This window comes from Scomber scombrus, chromosome 14 (assembly GCF_963691925.1).
Source record: "Scomber scombrus chromosome 14, fScoSco1.1, whole genome shotgun sequence".
Classification (NCBI taxonomy): domain Eukaryota; kingdom Metazoa; phylum Chordata; class Actinopteri; order Scombriformes; family Scombridae; genus Scomber; species Scomber scombrus.
Window position 1 is genome coordinate 12,231,936 of NC_084983.1, and position 21,957 is coordinate 12,253,892.

Sequence of the window (21,957 nt, forward strand, 5' to 3'; positions counted from 1 at the left end):
CTTATATTGTAACTAAATGTGCCCCTACCTGTGTTATGTCAGTGTTTGATTCCATTATATGTTTTACTAAATGTAATTGCTACCTCACTTTGTGTCCTGTGGTGTGTATAGGGTGTCATAAACAGTTTTCTGCAAATAAATGATGCAAATAAATCATTATTTGTTGCATGTCTCTGAAAATGTTGAAATGTCAGTAAATTCTTCAGTATTAACCAGAAAATCATGTTATGATAGTCTCATATATTTACCTTATTGTCTTTCTTCCTCTTCGCCCTTTCTTCTGCAACTTAAAATCTCTTAGATGTTTACAAAACTAATGCAGTGTTTGTATTTTAGTTCATGTGCAGAAGCTTTTCATTTGGTGAGTGTGTAGATGACAACCACAAGGTATTTTGAGAGATGTCAATCACCTTCTTACAGAAAACACAGTTATCTTGTAGGTGTAGCTCTTGTGAATTTTTCAGTCAGTTATTTCAGACAATGTATAAAACAATTTATTCTACAGTTCATGTTATTAGGTATGTATGTACTACATAAGTATGAGTCATTATTGGTACAGAAGTAGGCTATCAAAATGTAGTTATACTTCAGTATTACCACATAAGAGTCCGACACACCATTAAGTAAAGTCCGCCATGGTAGGAAACTACCTGGGGCCCTCAACTAAAAGGGCCCCAAACAGCTATGGATTTATTATGATCTTTAGATATGACAAATATTAAATAGTGTTACTAATCTAACTAATTTACAAAAGGCCCCCAAAATATGCAAATGTGTACTTTTACTTCTACTTCACAGGAAAACATTGTACCATTGCATTTACCTGACTGATAATGTTACTTATTATGTTGCAGATTCAGATTTTACTTACAAAATATAACAAATAAAATATGATGCATTATTACTGATTAAATTATCCAGCTTTATTTAAGAATTACAACCTTCACTTTGAACACGTGAAGTACATTTAAGTACATTGTACTAATAATATCTCTTTTAAAAACAACAGAACAACAAGATAAATTCCTTGTATGTAATCTGATAATTTACTTGGCAACAATTCTGATCCTGATTCTTTCACTCTTCACTTTTAAGTGAGAATTTGAATACATAATTTTTAAAGTGATACTTTTACTGTCTGGTATTAATAATTGTACCCCCGAAAAATGTTTTGTGTACTTCTTCTACCACTGCCAATACCAACGCCAATACCGACACTTCAAGCTGAGAAAGTATAAAAATAATCCAAGCAAGACATAGTTTTCCTGAAGCCCCCCAAATCCAAAAAACCCACACCTGCTAAATACATAAAAATGGTCAGTAACCACCAACACAGTAAAATATGAAAGCTAAGTATTTACTGCTAGATATTTGTAATTATACAGTTGATGGACCTCAGTTACTTTATTTAAAACGATTTACTCCAAATAATCATACATTTGTTTTGTTGCAGGTGATATATTACTTACACCCAGCAGAGGTCAGTAATGAGCCCGGTGACTGTGTTTTGACAAGCGGAACCGATCAGCTACTAGGAAACTGTCGAGCGGCAGACGCCATGTTGGCTCCACAGATAGCTCAACATGCACGGACGGAGCAAGCCGCTTGAGCCACAATGGAGATGTTTTCTTCCCGTGACAGTCCGGTGCCTGGCAGGTGATTAGCTCAGTGAAGCTCCTCCTCAGCCTCCTACGTTACAGACAAACCTGGAAATCTGCATCTGAGGACAAGGTAACGCATTTGCAGTTTATGTATTTCTTGGTGATTTTAGTAGTAGAAAACTGCCATTTCTCTCCAGTCTTGGCCCAAATACTACACGAATAATCGTTAATTCAGCTTTAACCTATCTGTGATGATAATGAATGTAGCTTGTGTTTGCTAGCTAGTCACCTGACTACTACGTGCACACGCACAAATCAGCTTTGCTCCTGTTCACTGAGTGTGTAGTAACAAACATATTGTTACTATATGACTAGCAAACGTGTCTTCGTCGATGAACAGTAGCAACCAGTTTACTTTAACATTTCTACGACCCTGACTGAATACATTAAAGGTTTAGTAGCTTCAGCTGAGTTAGCTAGTAGTGACCTTAAGCTGTGAGGATTGGCCATTCATTTCACAGCATCGCAAGTATGCAGTGACAGTAATCTGTTATGTGGTTTGGTGCATCTCACTGTAGTGTGTATAAACAGTTTATATATATAGTTTTTATATCAGCCTGGCTGTCATTATTGAAGAATAGGTTGTGCGTGATGTGTGTGTTGAACTTTTCTTAGCTGTATAACAGTTTACATTACTTGACAGCCTCTATGTTTCATATTCTTTCCTCAAGGGATTTTTCAGGGCAGGAACTTTCAAGATGGATACCTCAAAACTTCCTAAGATCCAGGATGAAGAACGAGAAAGCCAGTTTGGATATGTTCATGGAGTTTCTGGACCAGGTCTGATTTATTAGCCTTTCCGTTCAATGGACAGATTGCATTGTTTAGCAAAATTCACATGTACCAGTTGTTTTTGTAACTAGGATCAACAAATGTTAAATGGACTGCTTATAGTGCCTCTTAAGTCTTCTGACCGCTAAAAAATGCTTTTACTCTACATGTCACATTCACACACACACACACACACTCACACACACACACACACACACACACACACACACACACACACACACACACACACACACACACACACTTATACGATGATGGCAGAGGCTGTCATGCCCCGTGCCAACCTGCTCACCAGGAGGAGTTTCTAACCATTCACACACACACACACACACACTGATGGCAATTTGGAGTTGAGTGTCTTGACATGTGGACTGGAGGATCCAACCGCTGACCTGCCATCATCACAAGCCTCAGAAAAGATTTTCAGCACATTCCTTGTACACCAGATTCGTTCATCGTATCACTTTCTATGTTTTCTCTCTCTCTTTTTTTTTTCTCAAACTTGTCCAATCAACAGTGGTGACAGCTACAGCGATGGCTGGAGCCGCCATGTACGAGCTGGTCCGTGTAGGCCACAGTGAGCTGGTCGGAGAAATCATCCGTTTAGAGGGAGACATGGCAACTATCCAGGTCTACGAGGAGACTTGTATCCTTGTTGCTGCCACATTCAAATATTTAACACACTGTGTAATGAGTCACCTTATAATAAAAATCAAATAATGTCATTAATGTTTAATTTTGACATTTCAGCATTTGTAGAGAGTCAGTATATAAGACGCTGACTTTTAAGGTTTGTTTAGTGTTTCGAAGTTCCTGCAATTTCCCTAACTTGATGCCACAGCTGGTGTGTCTGTCGGTGACCCTGTCCTTCGCACAGGTAAACCCCTCTCTGTAGAGTTGGGGCCGGGAGTCATGGGCTCCATCTTTGACGGTATCCAGCGTCCACTTAAAGACATCAATGACCTCACTCAGAGCATCTACATCCCAAGAGGAGTAAACATCGGTGCCCTTAACAGAGACCTCAAATGGGAATTTTCCCCTGTTCAGAGTCTTCGGGTAAGAAAAATAAGTTTTATTTTACGTTTGGACTGTGGAAGTGAACTCAGTCTCTCCCCTCCAACTGCTCTGACTAATTATAAGTGATCCTTTCTCCAGGTTGGCAGTCACATTACAGGTGGAGATATATATGGCAATGTGTTTGAAACCCCCCTAGTAAAGCACAAGCTGATGCTTCCGCCTCGCAGCAGAGGCACCGTCTCCTACCTGGCCCCACCCGGAAACTACGACATTTCTGTGAGTGTTTGACCTGAAGAACCGTTCTTCTGTTTAATCAGTGTTTCTGTGATTGTGACGGACTGTCCTTCTCTGGTCGTTTGTTGCATTCAGGATGTGGTTCTGGAGCTCGACTTTGAAGGTGTAAAGGAGAAGTTCACCATGGTGCAGGTGTGGCCAGTACGACAAATCCGACCAGTCACAGAGAAGCTACCTGCCAATTTTCCACTGCTCACTGGTCAGAGAGTCCTGGATGCCCTGTTCCCGTGAGTAATCCTTATTTGATTTAAACAACTTACATCGTCTTGAACTGTTCATTTGTGGAGCCTCATATTTGAGATATTTTACTCCCCCCCCCCCCCCCCCCCCCCCTAAAATCTGTAAATCAAACTACATAATCTCTCTTCTGTATAGTTGCGTGCAGGGTGGCACCACTGCTATTCCAGGCGCCTTTGGATGCGGAAAGACAGTGATCTCTCAGTCGTTGTCCAAGTACTCCAACAGTGACGTCATTGTCTATGTCGGCTGTGGAGAGCGTGGAAATGAAATGTCTGAAGTACTGCGAGATTTTCCTGAGGTTAGTGAAAGAAGATCGAGCTTTTGATTTGTCATATCTGTAATTTCTGCAAAATATATTGTAACTTAAAACATAATAAATAAGTAAAGGCAAGGGAGGAATGCATGAATGTTTAGTATGGTCAGTACAGTCTTCATATTGTATAATGTTAGCACTGTTCTTGCCCAACAGCTTACTATGGAAGTCGACGGCAAAGTTGAGAGCATCATGAAGAGAACAGCACTGGTTGCTAATACATCCAACATGCCTGTGGCTGCCCGAGAGGCTTCCATTTATACAGGTACCTAAAAATTTGACCTGTTACTACATTTTTTCAAATTTCAAAACAAATCAGTTTCTCTTTCTTTATAAGAAATGGGAAAACTTATAACATCCTAAAATCCATTCTGGATATATGGACAAAATTCAACTGCATGTTGCAAAGCAGGGACAGACTCAGCCTGTTGATTGTGTTAAAGTAAAGGTTGAAAATTAAATGTGCTTGCCTCTGCAGGGATCACACTGTCTGAATACTTCAGAGATATGGGTTATAATGTGAGCATGATGGCCGACTCAACTTCTCGATGGGCCGAAGCTCTGAGAGAAATCTCTGGAAGATTGGCTGAAATGCCTGCTGGTGAGTTCATGTTGTGATACAGTGTTTGTTTTATATGTATTTCTAAAGATGGTGTCGGACAGTAAACAAGATGTCGTGTACTATATGTTGCTGTGTGTAGACAGCGGATATCCTGCTTATCTGGGCGCCAGGCTCGCCTCCTTCTATGAGCGTGCAGGACGTGTGAAGTGCCTGGGAAATCCAGAGAGAGAAGGCAGTGTCAGCATCGTAGGAGCGTGAGTTGGCTTTCATATAAGGAGAGATTGATGTCAAACTTTTTGTTTCTTTGTGGGTGAATATATTAAAACTCTATACTGGTGGGGTTTTTTCATGTTTTAGCCCTATACCTGTCCTATGAATTCTTGTTACTTCAATTAATAGTAAATATAGATAGGAAATCAAATACATGCAAACAACATACTATTTTGTACTGAAGTTGCCTTTTGGTGTTGAGATTACTATCGCCACCTCTTCTAAGTTGTATTTTTATTTCTGTATAATTTTTTTTAAGCTTTGTGCAAAATACTGAGTCTCAATTAAGGTCTCCGACAGCTTCATGATTAGCTTTCTCTCCTATGAAGTTTTTTCATGAGAGTGAGAAAAGAAGGCCAACACAATTAAACAGACTTTTCCTTTAATAATTCCTTTCAGTGTGTCGCCCCCTGGTGGAGACTTCTCAGATCCTGTCACTTCAGCCACATTGGGCATTGTTCAGGTAAGTGATGGCCAGTGAGCTCTCAGCACTTGTTCTTTGATTTTGTTCACCTTGAAGTCAATTTGTTTTTTTTCTCATTTTCAGGTGTTCTGGGGATTGGACAAGAAGCTGGCTCAGAGAAAGCATTTCCCTTCTGTAAATTGGCTTATTAGTTACAGCAAGTACACACGAGCTCTGGATGAATATTATGACAAACATTTCCCTGAGTTCGTTCCTCTGCGTACAAAAGCCAAAGAGATTCTGCAGGAGGAGGAGGACCTGGCTGAAATTGTGCAGCTTGTAGGCAAGGTGAGGACAGTTAAGATTATATAACACAAACTATTTCCTCAAAAGTAATTAATGTTGAATCAACACCTATGAATTGCCAAAAATGTTTCCGTGAGAAAATAATACTACGAGAGTTGGTGAATTATTCATCCAATTATAAGCATGCTAACCTGGTTAATCTACCACTCTGAAAAAATAAAGCAGTCTGATCTTTATGGTCTTCATTTCTACACAGGCTTCTCTTGCTGAGACTGATAAGATAACCCTAGAAGTTGCTAAGCTCATCAAAGATGACTTCCTGCAGCAGAACGGTTACACCCCCTATGACAGGTGAAAATCACTTTATCTTCTTCTTTTTTTTTAAAATACACAATGAACAAATTCAATCTTGTTATCATCTAAGTAGCCAGTTGTGCTATTTAGAGGAACTGTCCAGACACTATACAGTTTAGTGATTAATTTTAGGACATCATATTTGTGGTAACAACAGAAAAATTATTATGCTACATTAGTTTGACCTAAAGCAAGATATAAGTGGATAGAAATGGCAGATGTCTTAATGTCTCTTTTGTCCCTACATACACACACACACAGGTTTTGCCCCTTCTACAAAACTGTTGGCATCCTCTCAAACATGATTGCTTTTTACGACATGGCCCGTCATGCGGTAGAGACCACAGCTCAGACTGACAACAAAGTCACCTGGGCCATGATCAAAGAGCATTTGGGAGAGATCCTGTATAAGATCAGCTCGATGAAGTTCAAGGTACGCGATTGTTCCATGTTATCATATTTAGTGGGATCAGTTGGTTCATTTGGAGTTTTTTTGTCTGATTTCAGGATATATAACTAAACAGGCTTGTAGTTCTATCTGCCTTCATTTATGAAATGTTGTTTGTTAGTTGGTCTAATAATTACTTTTAATAATTACTCTTTATATGATGGATTATTCAGGACCCCGTTAAGGATGGCGAAGCTAAGATCAAAGCAGACAACGCCCAGCTTCTGGAGGACATGCAGAACGCTTTCCGGACCCTGGAGGAATGAGTTTCTTAGCTCTAAACCCCTTTCTCAAATATCCAAACCCCAGTGCAGTGCAACATAGTGCGGATTGAATGGCCTGTGTTCTGAATGTCTGCCTCAGTCATGTGAACTCTTTTATTCCTCTGTGTTTACGTCCCCTTAAACATTCCATGGGCTGCACACATTTGCATTTCATTTTGTTGATTTTGGACAACTCATGCTGGAATCCCCTACAACACCTGAAAAAATGGATCGCTCTGGCAATGTAGCAACACCTTCACTCAACACTCAGCACTTGTTGATCACTACGCCATCATGTTGTGGTGATAATCAGTGGGCCCCAATCAGATGCTGCACATGCACTTAACTACTAGCTGCAACAAAGGGTGGACAGGGTTTCTTTCGCCCTGATGTGAGTGATCATTACAGATTATTAATCAAATGGGAACATGCACATGGTTAAAGGGACATATGCATTGGTTGTATCAGGGGAGCGGGGTTAAAGCATTCTTCCACCTCTTACCTCTTAAAGTGTGATGATAGTGATGTTGTGGAATATATACTTGATATTATGTGTAAAATGTGAATGAATGAGTCTGTTAGAGTTGTGATGTAACAGATGTCTCACTATTATATTCATGTAATGTAACTGTCTCCTGAAATAAATGTAAAGAAATTACTCAAGTTCATTGTGTCAATAAGATTGAATTGTCATGTGCTTTTGTATTTAATTCATGGTGAGTAAGCTGAATAAGAATTTCTCAACCCTACATCATATATTTACCTTTTAATATCATTTACTTAAATCACATTACATGATTTAAGGAGAAGGGGGAGAAGATGTAAACAAAATACATTCTTTTTCTATGACTCTTCCATTTGAAACTGCTTTACATGGGAGTGAAATTTGCCATACACTACTGCAACTACTTCATGAACACAACAGATACTCAGTAAAAGACTCAACTGTAGATGGCGCACACACATAGCTTTAATACTGCAGGCTGTTCAAGTAGTTTTAAAGCAGGGAGAGAAAGTCATTTTTACATCCCTTTCTCTGCCTTGTCCAACAGCTTGCTTTTTGTTTCCTGGCTCAGTACAATACATCAGTGCATTTAAGGTAGGTTAGGCAGGGCCGTCACAGACTCACAGAAAATTGCAACAGCAAATACTGAATACGCAATATAAGTATTTGTGTATTTGTCTTCTTCAACACCTTGCTTGACTGAAATTTCCGAACCCAATAAACCACATTTTTATTGTTACATCAGATGCAAATATTCTAAATGTCATCAATTTTAAAGTCTATTTCCCTACAATTGAGCATGACAGATCATTTTGAAATCTAGAGTTTAAAATAAAGTTTTGTTAGTTTGAGTAATACTGGTTCACATATGAAGGGTGTGTAATGATGGGCTCAAAACCTGCATACCAGCTGAGACACAGACTATAGTGTCTGAGGCCCCTTAGTGGTGACACAGAAACATGACAACCAGAAAACTGTTTCTTCAGTTCACCATAATCACTTGTTATGCTTTGAGCATTGCAACTACAACATCTTTGCAATTTGCTGATGTGTAATCTACAGCACATGCTGTTGGTTCAGCTTGTTGAGGACGCGCAGCATAAAATTCCTCCAAAATAGATTATGGAGACGGTATCTCAGGTCCTGGGCTCCATCAAGACTAATGGAAGCACAACCCACAGCAGCAAGAGCAGCATCTTTTCTCTCCATTGATTCAGTCCATCCAAACTAACACTGGTGTGGACGTTAAGAGGTTTCAGTGGTCTAATGCACCTGCTTCTCTTTTATCCTTCAATTTGTAATGACTGATGGTTAGTGTGTGTATGTGTACGTGTGTGCAAAGAACAAATTAATGAAACCGTATAGCTTTCATGTGAAAGTGAAAGTGGAGGAGAGCAGGTTCCATCTTTTTAAATCCACAGTGTTATTGTGCCTGCAAAAGCACAATAACACTGTACTTACGTTGTTTGATCTGTTGTGGAGCTTTTCCTGAAGTTCATCTGTTATTAAAAGTGAATTCAGCTCCCACTTGTGGTCAACAACAACAACACATTGACATACTAAATATAGCAGCAAGGTTAAGACTGGCTGCAAGAATCTGAATCCAAATCCGCTGTTGTCACAGTGTAATGAAGAGACTAACTCATTAACAGCAACACTGGAGGATTTACCTCTGATCACTTACACACACACTCTTCCAGAGTTCTCTATGTGTGAGCAGTGAGGTCAGGTTGCCTGTGGGAGGAAATATGATCCCAGAGGGTGGGGCTGCCCTGTGGATCATCCCTCAGTCTCTCATCCATGAGTGCCTGTCATGTTTCTCATGTGCACCCTTATTTGGCTCAGTCTGGATAATCAGGACTGCTGTTGCAGTTATTGAATACCTCAACATAGCCCCTCAGCTGTGGACAGAGGTATGAACGACTCCTGGCTCCTATATTTACCCAGCATGGCAGTATTAAACCTTAAAATGGAAACTGATAGAAGCTGTAAAGCAAAAGTAGGCTGAGTATGCAAGAGAACGACTTGTGAACTATTTAATGAGGATGATAGTCTTTGGAAAAGTGAGCTGGCGGATGCAACACAATATCAAGGCGGCGTAAACCACTTGTCAAGAGTAGTCCAAGTTATCTTCTGTTGCGACACTTCCACCGAGGGAATCCAAGAGATGAAAACCATTTCACTGCACTGGTACGGTGTCGCTGCAGAACCAGCAGAGCAGAGACACGCCAATTTCCTTTTTCAACACAAATGACTGATGAGAAACTAGGCTGCTGTTTCCTTTTTTTTATTCTTAGTCATTCATAGAAGGAGTTTGGTGACAAGGGATAATGTTCTTCATAATGTTCTGAAGATCGCATAACTTTTGCCTGGAAAGCATAAATTTGACATCTCAGCCCTCCTGTATTGATTGTGTTTTTGTTTTTTGTTTTTAGATATAAGGTAAGTGAATATAGAAAAGCTTTATCTTGGCTTTGTGAATGTGGGTTTAACTAATATCACAACTAATCATTTTTAGTAAAGAGTTTAATAAGTTGTTGGGCATGATAGTGATGATTATGAGATAATGCAGTTTCATATAAAGTCATGCTGGTAATTAGGAAATGAGGAGATACCTGTAATCAATAACTGATTTTAATACATGACGTGTTTTCTTTTTCTAAACATACTAAAATGTATGTTTTGTTTTTTTATTTAAAATATTTATTTTCTGTTAATTCCTACACCAGTGCAACAAGTCTTAAACCCAAGTCAGAAGTCAGAATAAAATAATAACATACACTTGACAATAACTCGAGAACATCTCTGAGTGTTGAGGACTTGAGTTCAGTGGCCCAGATACTTTGTCCCTGTAGACACTGTGGCCTTGTTTCAACAAATCACATTTGAAGCTCCTGGGGATGTAACAGGAGTTAGGAACCTCTCATTGTAGATTTTTTCTTTTTAATTAAAAAAAACAAACAGAAGATCTGACAGTTAGCTAATCATCCTATAGACACTAGAAAATTATACAGTATTTCTGCTCATCGTAACCCCTATTATAGGTTTTGGAGGAGGATTACAAAGAAATTATACTTTTAAAAGTAGTAAAAGTATTAGTACATTATTGCTTCCAGTGTTTCCACTCACCACTGCAGTCATTCATGTGTGTTTTTTGCATGTTAAGTCTTCTGTGATGATGATCATTGTTCCGATAAAAGAGGACATACAAACTTACACTTGGAATTAAAATAGTCAGGTTCTCAATTTCAAATTTGTTATCATAGATTAAAGTAGGGTCAGACCTTTGTGTGTGTGTGTGTGTGTGTGTGTGTGTTTGTGTGTGTGTGTGTGTGTGTGTGTGTGTGTGTGTGTGTGTGTGTGTGTGTGTGTGTGTGTGTGTGTGTGTGTGTGTGTGTGTGTGTGTGTGTGTGCTGCAGCACAAAGTGAGTGCATGTTAAGATACTAATAGCAGGATATTGACTTGGAGATCAATTGTTGATTTGTTGATTGTTACTGGTGGTTATGTTACATTTTTACACGGCAGTTAAGTTGCATATTTTAAATATTGACCTCATATCCTCATATGTGCCACTGTGTGACTTTGAAGATCTGCATGAAGCCTTTAACAGGTATGAAGGGCTTACTGGACATACTGAATATAGCAGCACATAAAGACTGGCTTCAACTTCCTGTCTTGGCTCTGGCTCTCTGCTGAAGTGTCCTTGGGCAAGAATGTAAATCCAAATCCATTGTTGCCAGTCATGTCATGCAGAGTGTAATGTAGAAACTGACTCCTATTATCAGCAACACTGGAGGATTTACCTCTTATCACTTACACACACACTCTTCCATAGTTTTCTATGTGTGAGCAGTGAGGTCAAGTTGCCTGTGGGAGGAAATATGATCCCAGAGGGTGGGGCTGCCCTGTGGGTCATCCCTCAGTATCTCATCCATGAGTGCCTGTCATGTTTCTCATGTGCACCCTTGTGTAGCTCAGTCTGGATAATCAGGACTGCTGTTGCAGTTATTGAATACCTCAACATAGCCCCTCAGCTGTGGACAGAGGTATGAAAGACTCCTGGCTCCTATATTTACCCAGCATGGCAGTATTAAACCTTAAAATGGAAACTGATAGAAGCTGTAAAGCAAAAGTATGCAAGAGAACAACGTGTGAACTATTTAATGAGGATGATAGTCTTTGGAAAAGTGAGCTGGCAGATGCAACACAATATCAAGGCGGCGTAAACCACTTGTCAAGAGTAGTCCAAGTTATCTTCTGTTGCGACACTTCCACCGAGGGAATCCAAGAGATGAAAACCATTTCACTGCACTGGTACGGTGTCGCTGCAGAACCAGCAGAGCAGAGACACGCCAATTTTCTTTTTCAACACAAATGACTGATGAGAAACTAGGCTGCTGTTTTCCTTTTTTTCCTTCTTAGTCATTAATAGAAGGAAATTGGTGACAGGGGGTCATTTTCTTAATTATTTTCTTCATCATTTTCTGATGATCGCATAACTTTTGCCTGGAAATCATAAATCTGACATCTCAGCCCGCCTGTATTGATTTTTTTTTTTTTTAGACAAAAGGTAAGTAAATATAGAAAAGCTTTATCTTGGCTTTGTGAATGTGGGTTTAACTATTAACACAACTAGAATGTTTTAATTAAGAGTTTAATAAGCTGTTGATGAATAATTGCGATGATTATAAGATAATGCAGTTTGATATAAACTCATATTGTTAATAAGGTAATTAGGGGGCACTAATAAAAAAAAATTCACTGAAATGTATGTTTTGTTTTCTATTTCTAATCTTTTGTTTTTAGATCAGGGTCAAGATCTATGCACTGTGCAACAAGTCTTTAATTCAAGTCATAAGTCGGAATAAAATAATAACATACACTTGACAATAACTCGAGAACATCTCTGAGTGTTGAGACTTGAGTTCAGTGGCCCAGATACTTTGTCCCTGTAGACACTGTGGCCTTGTTTCAAAAAATCACATTCGAAGCTCCTGGGGATGTAACAGGACTGAGGAACCTCTCATTATAGAAATTCTTATTTTTTTATTATTTAAAAAACAAACAGAAGATCTTACAGTTAACCGATCATCCTATAAACCCTAGAAAATGATACTGTATACATCTGCTACCAGTAACCTGTATAATACGTTTTTAGAGGAGGAAATTAAAAATAATAAAAGTTTTAGTAAATTATTGCTGTCACTGCTTCCACTCCCCATTTCAGTCATAAATGTGTGTTTTTGTCATGTGTGTCATGGCTGTGTGGTTGTGTGCTGCAGCATACAATGAGTGCATGTTCAGACACTAATAGCAGGATATTGAGCTTCCATTTAAGAATACTTGGAGATCAATTGTTGATTGTTAACATTTTTACACAGAAGTTAAGGTACATATTTCAGATATTTATCTCACCTCCTCATATGTGCTAGAATTGTGTCGTTTATAGCTCAAGAATACAACGTTTTAAAATAATGGCCTTTTGTGTTGAAATGACAGCTTGTAAACATCAAAGCCATCTTAAGCAAGCCATTATGAAATGGGATAAGTTAAAGCCTCCAGAGCCAGATGATCCTATGTGTTGCTGTGAGTGGGATTGCTACCAGTGCGGATGTTGCTGTGACTGTGAAGATCTGGATGAAGCCTTTAACAGGTATGGAGGGCTTGAGGAAAAGTACCTGGTAATATTAGATTATATTGAAGTACTGGAAAGTAGAAGAAGCCTAATGTTGACTTGACTCAAATGTTATTCGCATAGAAGCGACATTGCCATTTACCATCTTTTCTTTATAAGACAGCTTTTGTCACACAAAGTAAAATAAGAGAATCTAAATCAAATATCTTCCTAATAATGCCCTAACTGCATGAATGTAAACTATACTGTTATTCTTGAATTTGCAAAAGCAGAATGTCATTAAAAATCCAATTAAGTGAAACCAGACTCACTGATTTTAGTACATGAAAGTACATGAAAATTAGTTTTTTTGTAATTGTGACTTGATGGTCACTGTCCTCTACAGATGGCTGAAAGACAAACCACCTAAAAGTACATGTTGGTCTCCTGTGCTTGGGGCCATGATTGACAACTTGGAGATCTCCATGATCCCGGCACTGGTGCTGCTGCCTCTCCTGCTGCAGATTGCAGCGCTGCACTACACTCTGGGTGTCATCATCCTGACAGCCCTGCCCGGCCTGGTGCTCTGGTACTACTACGCCACTCACCGAAAAAAGAAGCGCACCCTCTTCTTCCTCACCCTTTCTCTCTTCTCTCTGGCCTACATGTATTACCTCTTCATCACAGAGATTATACCTCGTGGGGACACCAGCCAGCTGCAGGTGTGCACTGTGACAGCCGGAGTGATTCTCACTGTCGTCTCTCTTATTCACACCAAAAGGGGCCCCGGATTTGTGACGACCACCCAGCATAAAGCACATAGTGACAGTAAGAAGCCCAACAAGGACTCCCCAAAGCTTAATGGATCTATCCAATCAGCAGTGTCCTCTTCAGGACCAGAGGCCGACTCACAGACAGTAAAAGAGGCCCTGACAGCTAAATGGAGCAGGTGTCCTGTGTGCAAAATAATGCGACCCCCGCGGGCAGGACACTGTCGTACCTGTAGATCCTGTGTCCATCGTCTGGACCATCACTGCATCTGGTGGGTCATATTTAACAAAAATATTTTTTACATTTCTTGTGGGAATACTGAGTCACTTTTGACTATGTCAGACACAAATTTCAGTCTTGGGCATTCACAGTTAGATAACTGTCCTGGACTTATACAGCAATAATTATATCTTCACCAAAAAACTCCTCCTGTTTTCTTCCACTGTAGAAAAACTTGAAAAGTCGAAATTTACCATTTGACCATTACATCACACACACATTAGCCAATTAAGTAGCTGCTTTGTAAGGTTCATACATTTAATACTAAATCTGAGCCAGCTGATTCTTCTTGAATGTATCAGGACGTTAACACCATGCAGATATCTTTGGTTTTATTTGGCCAGATTTTGAGATAACTTCTGATGCAATTTCTGCTGTCAGCCTGAAACAATAGAGGTGAATGGAATTAAGCTTGTTGTCCCCAAAACACTGAGAAATTACATTAGAAATTCTTCAAAGCAGTGTTTCTTTACAGGAACAATGTCCTAGTTGTTGAAGATAATCAACTAATCTTAGGGTTAGGGTTTTAATTTGGAAGTATTTTCTTCCAAAGGTAAAAAAAAAATGAAAATGGGTCTGAGCATCAGTGGTTGTAAACATCTTTTAGGTTTATCTAGATAGCATTATCTCCACATACATAAGTAACAGTAGGAGTACAGAGTCAGAATATCAAGCCGTGTGTGACTGTTACATTGTTGTGTGTGTGTATGTGTCTTGTGAGGTGTTGTAGGATAAACAGCTGTGTTGGACTGGCAAACCATCGGAGTTTCGTGCTGACCCTTTCTGTGTTCGTGTTGACCTCTCTGTATGGGATCAGTTTGGTGCTGTGCAGCCTCTGTCCTCGACCGTATCTAATGACTTCTCTCTTCTACTGCCCTGGTGTCTACAGTCAGTCTAGGTACAGCACTGTTTTGTATTCAGTCTCCATAGGTGACTGTAAAACTAAATGTACACTACAGGTGAAATCAACATTGTAAAATATTTTACTTTTTTTTTAAAATCTATTTTACAGCACAGCACTTTGCTTCACCTGTGCTTGGTACAGCAGCATCGTCACGGGGGGATTGCTTTACCTGTTGGTGGTACAAGTTCTGAATATCAGCTTCAATGTGACGGAGCGGGAGGTTCAGCTGGCTCTGAGGAACAAAACAGGCCAGAGCCGCCTGTGTGGACTTGCCATCGACACTGGAGAGTATTCACGTGGCTTCTACCAGAATTGGGTTGAGTTTCTCACCATGGCAGATGCCTCTGTTTCTCCTCGCTCTAGCATTACTGACTTGGTCTAGTTTCACTTTATACTTTCTTATAACATCAACAGAATGTTAATGTACATGTTTTAAGAATCACTACTCATTTGTTTCCTAGCAGAACACAGAACAGCGGAGCTTTCATTTGTATTTCAGCTGTAATTATTCTTATCAATTAGATTTTTTTTCTTTTTTTTAAACTTAATTTTGCATATGGATATCTATCAAAAGATGACTTGCCATGCTTATTGCATTCCAGCCTCTTTATTTATAGTATATCAACACTTACAGTACATTCAAAAAATAATTTTCAGGGCAATATCAAGGTGCTAGTGTTGACTGCTTTAAAAAAATGGATGTATGCATGGAAATAAACTGCAGGCACTGCCATATACTGTACATATGTTCTATACCTGCAGAAAGTGAAAATAATGTATGTTGTCTGATTGAAATCCAAATGTTTTTTGACTTAATGTCATAATAAAAATCTAAACCTGGCAATAAAAAAGAGGTGACACTGTAAGAGAAGAACAACAACCGCATTAAAGCTCTGTGAGAAAGTAATGGTCATTACACACCAGGAACAAAACTGCTGCTGATTGGATGCAAACATGAAAAGACAACTTTGCTGTTCTTCTGTGCACAAAGTTTGGCCTGATGGTGGTGCCAGAGGAAAGTCCATATTGTGACAGCAATCCTGACGGGTTCCTCTCTTCAATAACCATTTTAGGATGTCAGACTCAGCTTGTCAAGCTCAGCTCTCAGCCCAGTATCCTAGGGTTTATGGTCATACAACACCATTCTGCAAATTAAGGTCTCATGCTCACTCTGACTGAAATACTTTTAATTCATGTTTGAAATGATGGAGCCAGCTGGTTCCATAGCTGGTTCAGGTGTCCGATGCCCGGACACTCCCTGTGTATTCTGGTTACATTAAACTGGGAGATGACCCATGCACATGCTGGAGAGATTATATATCCTGTCCAACCACTTTTATAAATAATATTATAAACAAAGCAGAGTGTCTTGAATTCAGTGTTTCAGTTTCATTCACTCCCATTATTTCCCATTATCAGTTCTCATAATGCACATCTTGGATGGAGCAATCGATCAAACTGCTTAAATCAATACATTTCATGCATTTAATCCCTGGGTCTATTAACTGAAAGGTTTATCAGGCATCTATGTTCCCCCTTTCTTTCCATGCTGATGGATCTGGAGTGAGCATGTCTGTATGAATGGTCTCTCCTGTGGTGCCACCCTGAGGCCAATCTTTGCATGTCTTTTCTCCACCACAGACAGTGCTGAGGGTGCTACATAAGAGCAGCAAACTTTCCATTTCACCCCCCTCAACCAATATTGATTTCAGGCATGTAGAAAGCATTACAGTATAGGTGGTTAACAGTGTCATTGCTACAGACACAATACAAGTCAGTGAGTTTTTGCCTTTTCTTTATTTCAAATGATTGGCACAGTGTAGATTTGGATTCATTCTGATACCCAAGATAGTTTGGTTCTCTCAGTGGTAACAAATCTGTGAGCTTGACCTCATGTAGCAGCTCCTGACAAAAGCAAGTCATATCCCCTGAAGACTTTACACTAAACACATTTCTATCTCAGTTCCTGATCCGATGATATATGATGCTAAGTTCTAAATCACGAAGAAACTTCATGAGCTAAACAGAAAATCCACAGATAATGCCACTAAAACAATGAACTCTTTTTACTTAAATTATTCCATGCCTTTTCATTTATTGCCACTCTGAGGCCAACTTTAATAATTTAGGGGGGGTGAAATTAATATTACATTGCTTCATTGTGTTATTAAATCCCCTGAATACAAACACACAGCTGTCTTTGGTTGTAGTCAAAGGCCTTAAGTTTGGCCAAGTTTGCTGTCATTGGTTTGGCATAATGTATTTGACGCTTGTGGAAAAGGTTTGTGTCTGATAAAGATTTATAACTGATCTAAGCATTGCATGGCAAAGAAACAGAGTGAATTCTGCTTATCTTCCTCATCATACCTCACAAATGCTTCACAATCTTCTATCTCTATGCCATTGTGCTAATCATCTCATAGACTTTATTTCTGTTTAACTATTACTATAATTTTATTAATTATTTTCTCTTGCCCTCAAAACATGTACAGTATAAACTGTGTTCATACACAGTGTGTGTGTATGCCTGCCAACACAGGAGAGATCTCTCAGCATGGAGATGTTGTATCTGAAGGAATTCTTCTACATTTTAAGAGGCTAGAGGGTAAAAATTGTACATGAGTCAGAAGTAAGGTGAAACTATATGTTTTATAGTGATTGGGTTCAGGCATTGCCAGCAGCAGCCGAAATGCAGGACCTCTGTGGAACAAAGTTGCTTTGATGTTTATGAAATTAATTGGGATCATTGCTGTCATCGTCCTGGATATAATTTGTTTTCAATGTTTTCAATTTATAACTGCATCAAGTTGCTCTGCATTAACAGCACCTCAACTACGGCATGCCCCTACATGCAAGAAGATGTGAGGGCCTATTTATTGCTGCTTACAAGTTTTAATTAATATTGAAGTGGTTCAATAGGGAGTGTCAGTGATTCCTTAAAAGTTAAAAGGCAATTCATGAATCCTAATTTCTGGGTGCTGAGCCAAAGTTACATAGATCAAGATTAATGTCAAGCAAACGTTGGCACGAGCAAGAGTGGGAAAAACTTCTACAAATATGTGACACAATTGCATATTTAGGTGATTTATGGAGTGTAATTGCAGGGCTAGAAGCAGCATTACAACTTTCATAACTAACAGAGTTTCTGGCACAGAACATTTACAGTTAATTTTAGCTTATGTAACATAATGTTTTACTAAATAGATGTATGCACCTGCAGTATTTGTGTGAGAATTTTAATAAATCTAATACTTTTCTGGCACATCACTTTAAATATTTGTTTTTCTCTGGGCAAATGGTGTACCTGTTCAAACTGGTGAGGTATGTAGGTCGAAGGAATAGTCATACAGTGGCTTGTATCTGCCTGCACCGGATCATACTTTAGACTCATTACACTAATTCATCTCCTCATCATCACTCCTGGATTCATATTTAAATATGAATAAAAGATCCTGCAGAAAGTCAAGCACTCAGCCCTGTGACCAGCCTACTAAAAGTCACAATGAAATCAGAATTATAGACACATTGAATTGTATTGGAAAGGTCTTCAACAGCACAGTCAAATTAAGACCCTTTTTCTTTGTATGGAGCTGTATGCGTTTGTAAATGTCCACAAACAACTCCTAGTTAATATATAGTTATAGTCTTTAGTCTCAGTATTCCTATTATTAGTTAAATGACCCAACATTCACTGTACAGTGTGGGTTCACCTTTTGTCTCAGTTGTTGTTTTGCAGCAGTTCATCAGCGATGGTTCTGGTCTAGGACAGCCGGCAGAGACAGGAGCCAGGCACAAGACCACAGAGCTAGAGGTAGTAAATGATTAAAAGATTTTAAAACCAAGAAACTTTCCTTTAATGTCTTACATTTTCACAAGACAGGATTAGTATAATAACAGTTAGTCATTGTCAAATTAAAGTAGCAATACTGTAATGTAGAAATACTCCATTACAGGTAAAAGTCTGGCATGCAACATTTTCATTCAAGTAAAAGTACAGAAGTAATATCAGCAAAATGTACTTAATGTATCAAAAGTAAAAATGCTTATGCAAAATGCAATGTATTCATGTAGGGCTAATTTTACAAACTTGATATATATTTATTACCATATTAGCACAAGTTAATAAATATAGTAAAATACAAATATAGTGAAGTGAAAAATACAATATATGCCTCTAAAATGTGTTTTTCATTCATCATTGTATTATATAATTTTGCAACTACTGCATGTCAAACAATATGAAAGCAGTTGATGGAACAATCTCACCTCAGGGTTCATTTAGTAGCTGCTCTGGAGTTTTCAATCATTATCATATGTTTGTTTGTTTGTTTTCATAAGCAGCTGGAAAGGAATTATATAAGATTTTTACATCCAGTCTTCTAAACTGATACAGTGTTACTGTCAATCTACTGATGAAGATCATGTGATAGGATCAAAAGCTCCAGAAGAGCTACTAAAGGTGAGACTGTTAAAGAGTTAAAGAGTGCATTTTTAAATTTAATGTGCAAGTACTTTTCTTGTTTAGTGTGAAAGAGCAACAAGCTGCATATTGAGTCAATTATTGTTTTAGTTCACAATTTGAGGAAGGATGAGGAGGAGAAAGCATTTACAGAATTGTATAAACCCCTACAAGAGACACAGAAAAGCATTTCAATTCACTACATGCCAGTGCATGATTAGGTATCCAATCTGCAAGGGCATTTGTGTGGTCTGTGTGTTTTACTATTGCAACTGCTGACAGATGATTTTGATTCTGTGGTCTTTGCCACAGAAAGCACTGGAGGGCAGCCACTGCTTTGTTTACCACTTTTGGTTGGTTGTTTGCTATTTTGTTTTTAAAGCTCATGCTCACAACAGGGTAACTGCAAAATGGTCCTAAAAACACCATGCTTCTCATGTTCAAATATGTGACACACAGGATATAATCTCTACCCACTTGTTATGTAAGGTATGTATGTTGTTTCTCCGCATATTTCTGTCCGCTGTTGCTCTCACACGGTTCATTGAATGCTGCACTGGCAGGGCTAAAAGGTTACCTTGTGGCTGTTCTGAAACTTCACGTGTTTGAACCCATCCCAGCTCCAGGGCTTGCGTGTTTGTGTGTGTGTGTGTGTGTATGTGTGTGTATGTGTGTGTCTGTGTTTTTGTGCTTGCTGGGAGGGAAAGGGTAGTCTCACCCTCCACTATATAAAGGGGTGACAGGCAGAACTTCAACAACAGATGTGCAGATCTTCATCCACGCTCTCCTCCATCATCATTCCTGCGACTGATCGTGCCTCAGAAGCTATGACTTTACTGCTGACAGTGCTGGGAGCCGTCCTCTGCTCATTGACGGTTTCTTCTGAAGTCATGCCCCAAAGAGACTTCAATATACAAGGGGTAGGGCACATAATTGTGTCAAATATGACTTATTCTTTTATTGATCAAAGTGTAGATTTATGGTGTTATTTAATGGCATGCACAATGTTTGCTAAAATAAGTATGATATGAAATATTGTAGACTGATTCCATGTATGTTTTGCATTTAAACAGCTGTGTAACTGAATTAACTGTGTTTGGCACATTCCTAAGAGCAAGGTGACATTTAAGAAAATGTGAGCAATCAACCTTTCCAAACCTACTATGACATTTTAAAATAAATTGTGGATAAATAAACCAAAGCTCACATTTTAACTTTGATTAAAGGCATTAAAGAGTTTTTGTAGATGTTTCCTGTTCTATTAAATCAGTTTGATAGTGTTTTAATGATATTAATTACTTGAAAGATCCATGAGTGCCATTTTAGAGATTGGGCTCAAAAAAAAAAATCACACCCAAGTGTTTAATACTTTAACTCTATTATTTGTGTTTTTGTTTCATTTCTTCTGTTTTGTGTATGTTTGTGCATCCACAGATGGGAGGGAAGTGGTACCTGGTTGGATTTGCCACTAACGCCCAGTGGTTTGTTAGCCGCAAAGCCAGCATGAAAATGGGCACAGCCATGCTCACCCCAACTGCTGACGGGGACTTGGACATGACATACTCCAGCCTCAAGTGAGTGTGAGAGGACAGACTGGAAATAAAAAAAGGGGGCATTAATGGTGACAGTGCTAATCGTGTATTAGTTTCTTTCTTTCTTCAGCTCCGATGGCTCCTGTTGGAGAATGAACAACCTGGCCAAGAAGTCTGATATGCCTGGAAAGTTCACATACACAAGTGAGCGTGAGTGCAGATAATCACACACACACATAGTGCACAAGCACATAGAAGCATGAGACATTCACAATGTAAATATACACATACTTCTGCTTTCACATGATTTTAATGCCCTCCCTCTGTCAGGCTGGGGGAATGAGAATGACATGCGCATGGTCGATGTCAAGTACAATGAGTACGCCCTGACTCACACCATCAAGACCAAGGGGGGTGATCCTACTGTCGTCAACAAACTATATGGTAACATCATTAACCATCATTCTACACTGTTTAATACATAAAAGTGTGTTAACATGTTCAGTAGAGCTGAGATTAATGTTCATGTGGTTTCACAGGCAGAACAGTGGACCTGAGCGCTGATCTGCTGGAGAAGTTCAGACAGTTCTCCTTGGAGATGGGCATCCTGCCAGATAATATTGCTTTCCTTCCCAAAAATGGTATTTTATCAATATTATGTAGAGGTTTTATGTAAACTAAATCATGATTAAAAGGGACATTATACACTAATCAACTTTTTGTTCTTTCCTTCTTTAGCCGAGTGCCCAGCTGCCTAATTATCTGCCAGCGATGCCGTTTGAAGACCTTGAGTGTCCTTTGTGAACATTTTACATCCATCAAGGGTCACTTCTATGCATGGATCTTTTTTTTTTTTTTAGCTGAATCTATTCACTCTGCTCTTTCAAATGTTCCCATTACCACTAGACATGATGTAAAGCATGGTTTTAATATACAGAACTTTCCTTTTCATCTACCTGCAGTTGTAACCAA

The 21,957-nt window shown here is 39.0% G+C and overlaps 2 protein-coding genes across 2 annotated transcripts; both read left to right on the forward strand.

Annotated features, from left to right (window-relative positions):
* The first annotated feature begins 1,666 nt into the window (after positions 1-1,666).
* Positions 1,667-7,572, forward strand: LOC133993722 (V-type proton ATPase catalytic subunit A-like). Its single transcript, XM_062432753.1, has 15 exons — positions 1,667-1,731; positions 2,333-2,441; positions 2,968-3,096; positions 3,292-3,506; positions 3,606-3,743; positions 3,837-3,988; positions 4,137-4,299; positions 4,471-4,579; positions 4,793-4,915; positions 5,016-5,130; positions 5,546-5,609; positions 5,694-5,897; positions 6,112-6,206; positions 6,471-6,642; positions 6,831-7,572. The coding sequence occupies exons 2-15, from the start codon at positions 2,360-2,362 to the stop codon at positions 6,921-6,923; spliced, it is 1,854 nt and encodes a 617-aa protein (XP_062288737.1). The 5' UTR covers positions 1,667-1,731; positions 2,333-2,359; the 3' UTR covers positions 6,924-7,572.
* Positions 7,573-12,960: 5,388 nt separating this feature from the next.
* On the forward strand, positions 12,961-21,905 carry LOC133993771 (palmitoyltransferase ZDHHC23-A-like). Its single transcript, XM_062432836.1, has 9 exons — positions 12,961-13,079; positions 13,447-14,082; positions 14,821-14,988; positions 15,103-15,340; positions 20,888-21,027; positions 21,116-21,195; positions 21,316-21,429; positions 21,525-21,626; positions 21,724-21,905. Exons 1-9 carry the CDS (start codon positions 12,961-12,963, stop codon positions 21,741-21,743), a joined length of 1,617 nt encoding a protein of 538 aa, XP_062288820.1. The 3' UTR covers positions 21,744-21,905.
* Positions 21,906-21,957: the final 52 nt, after the last annotated feature.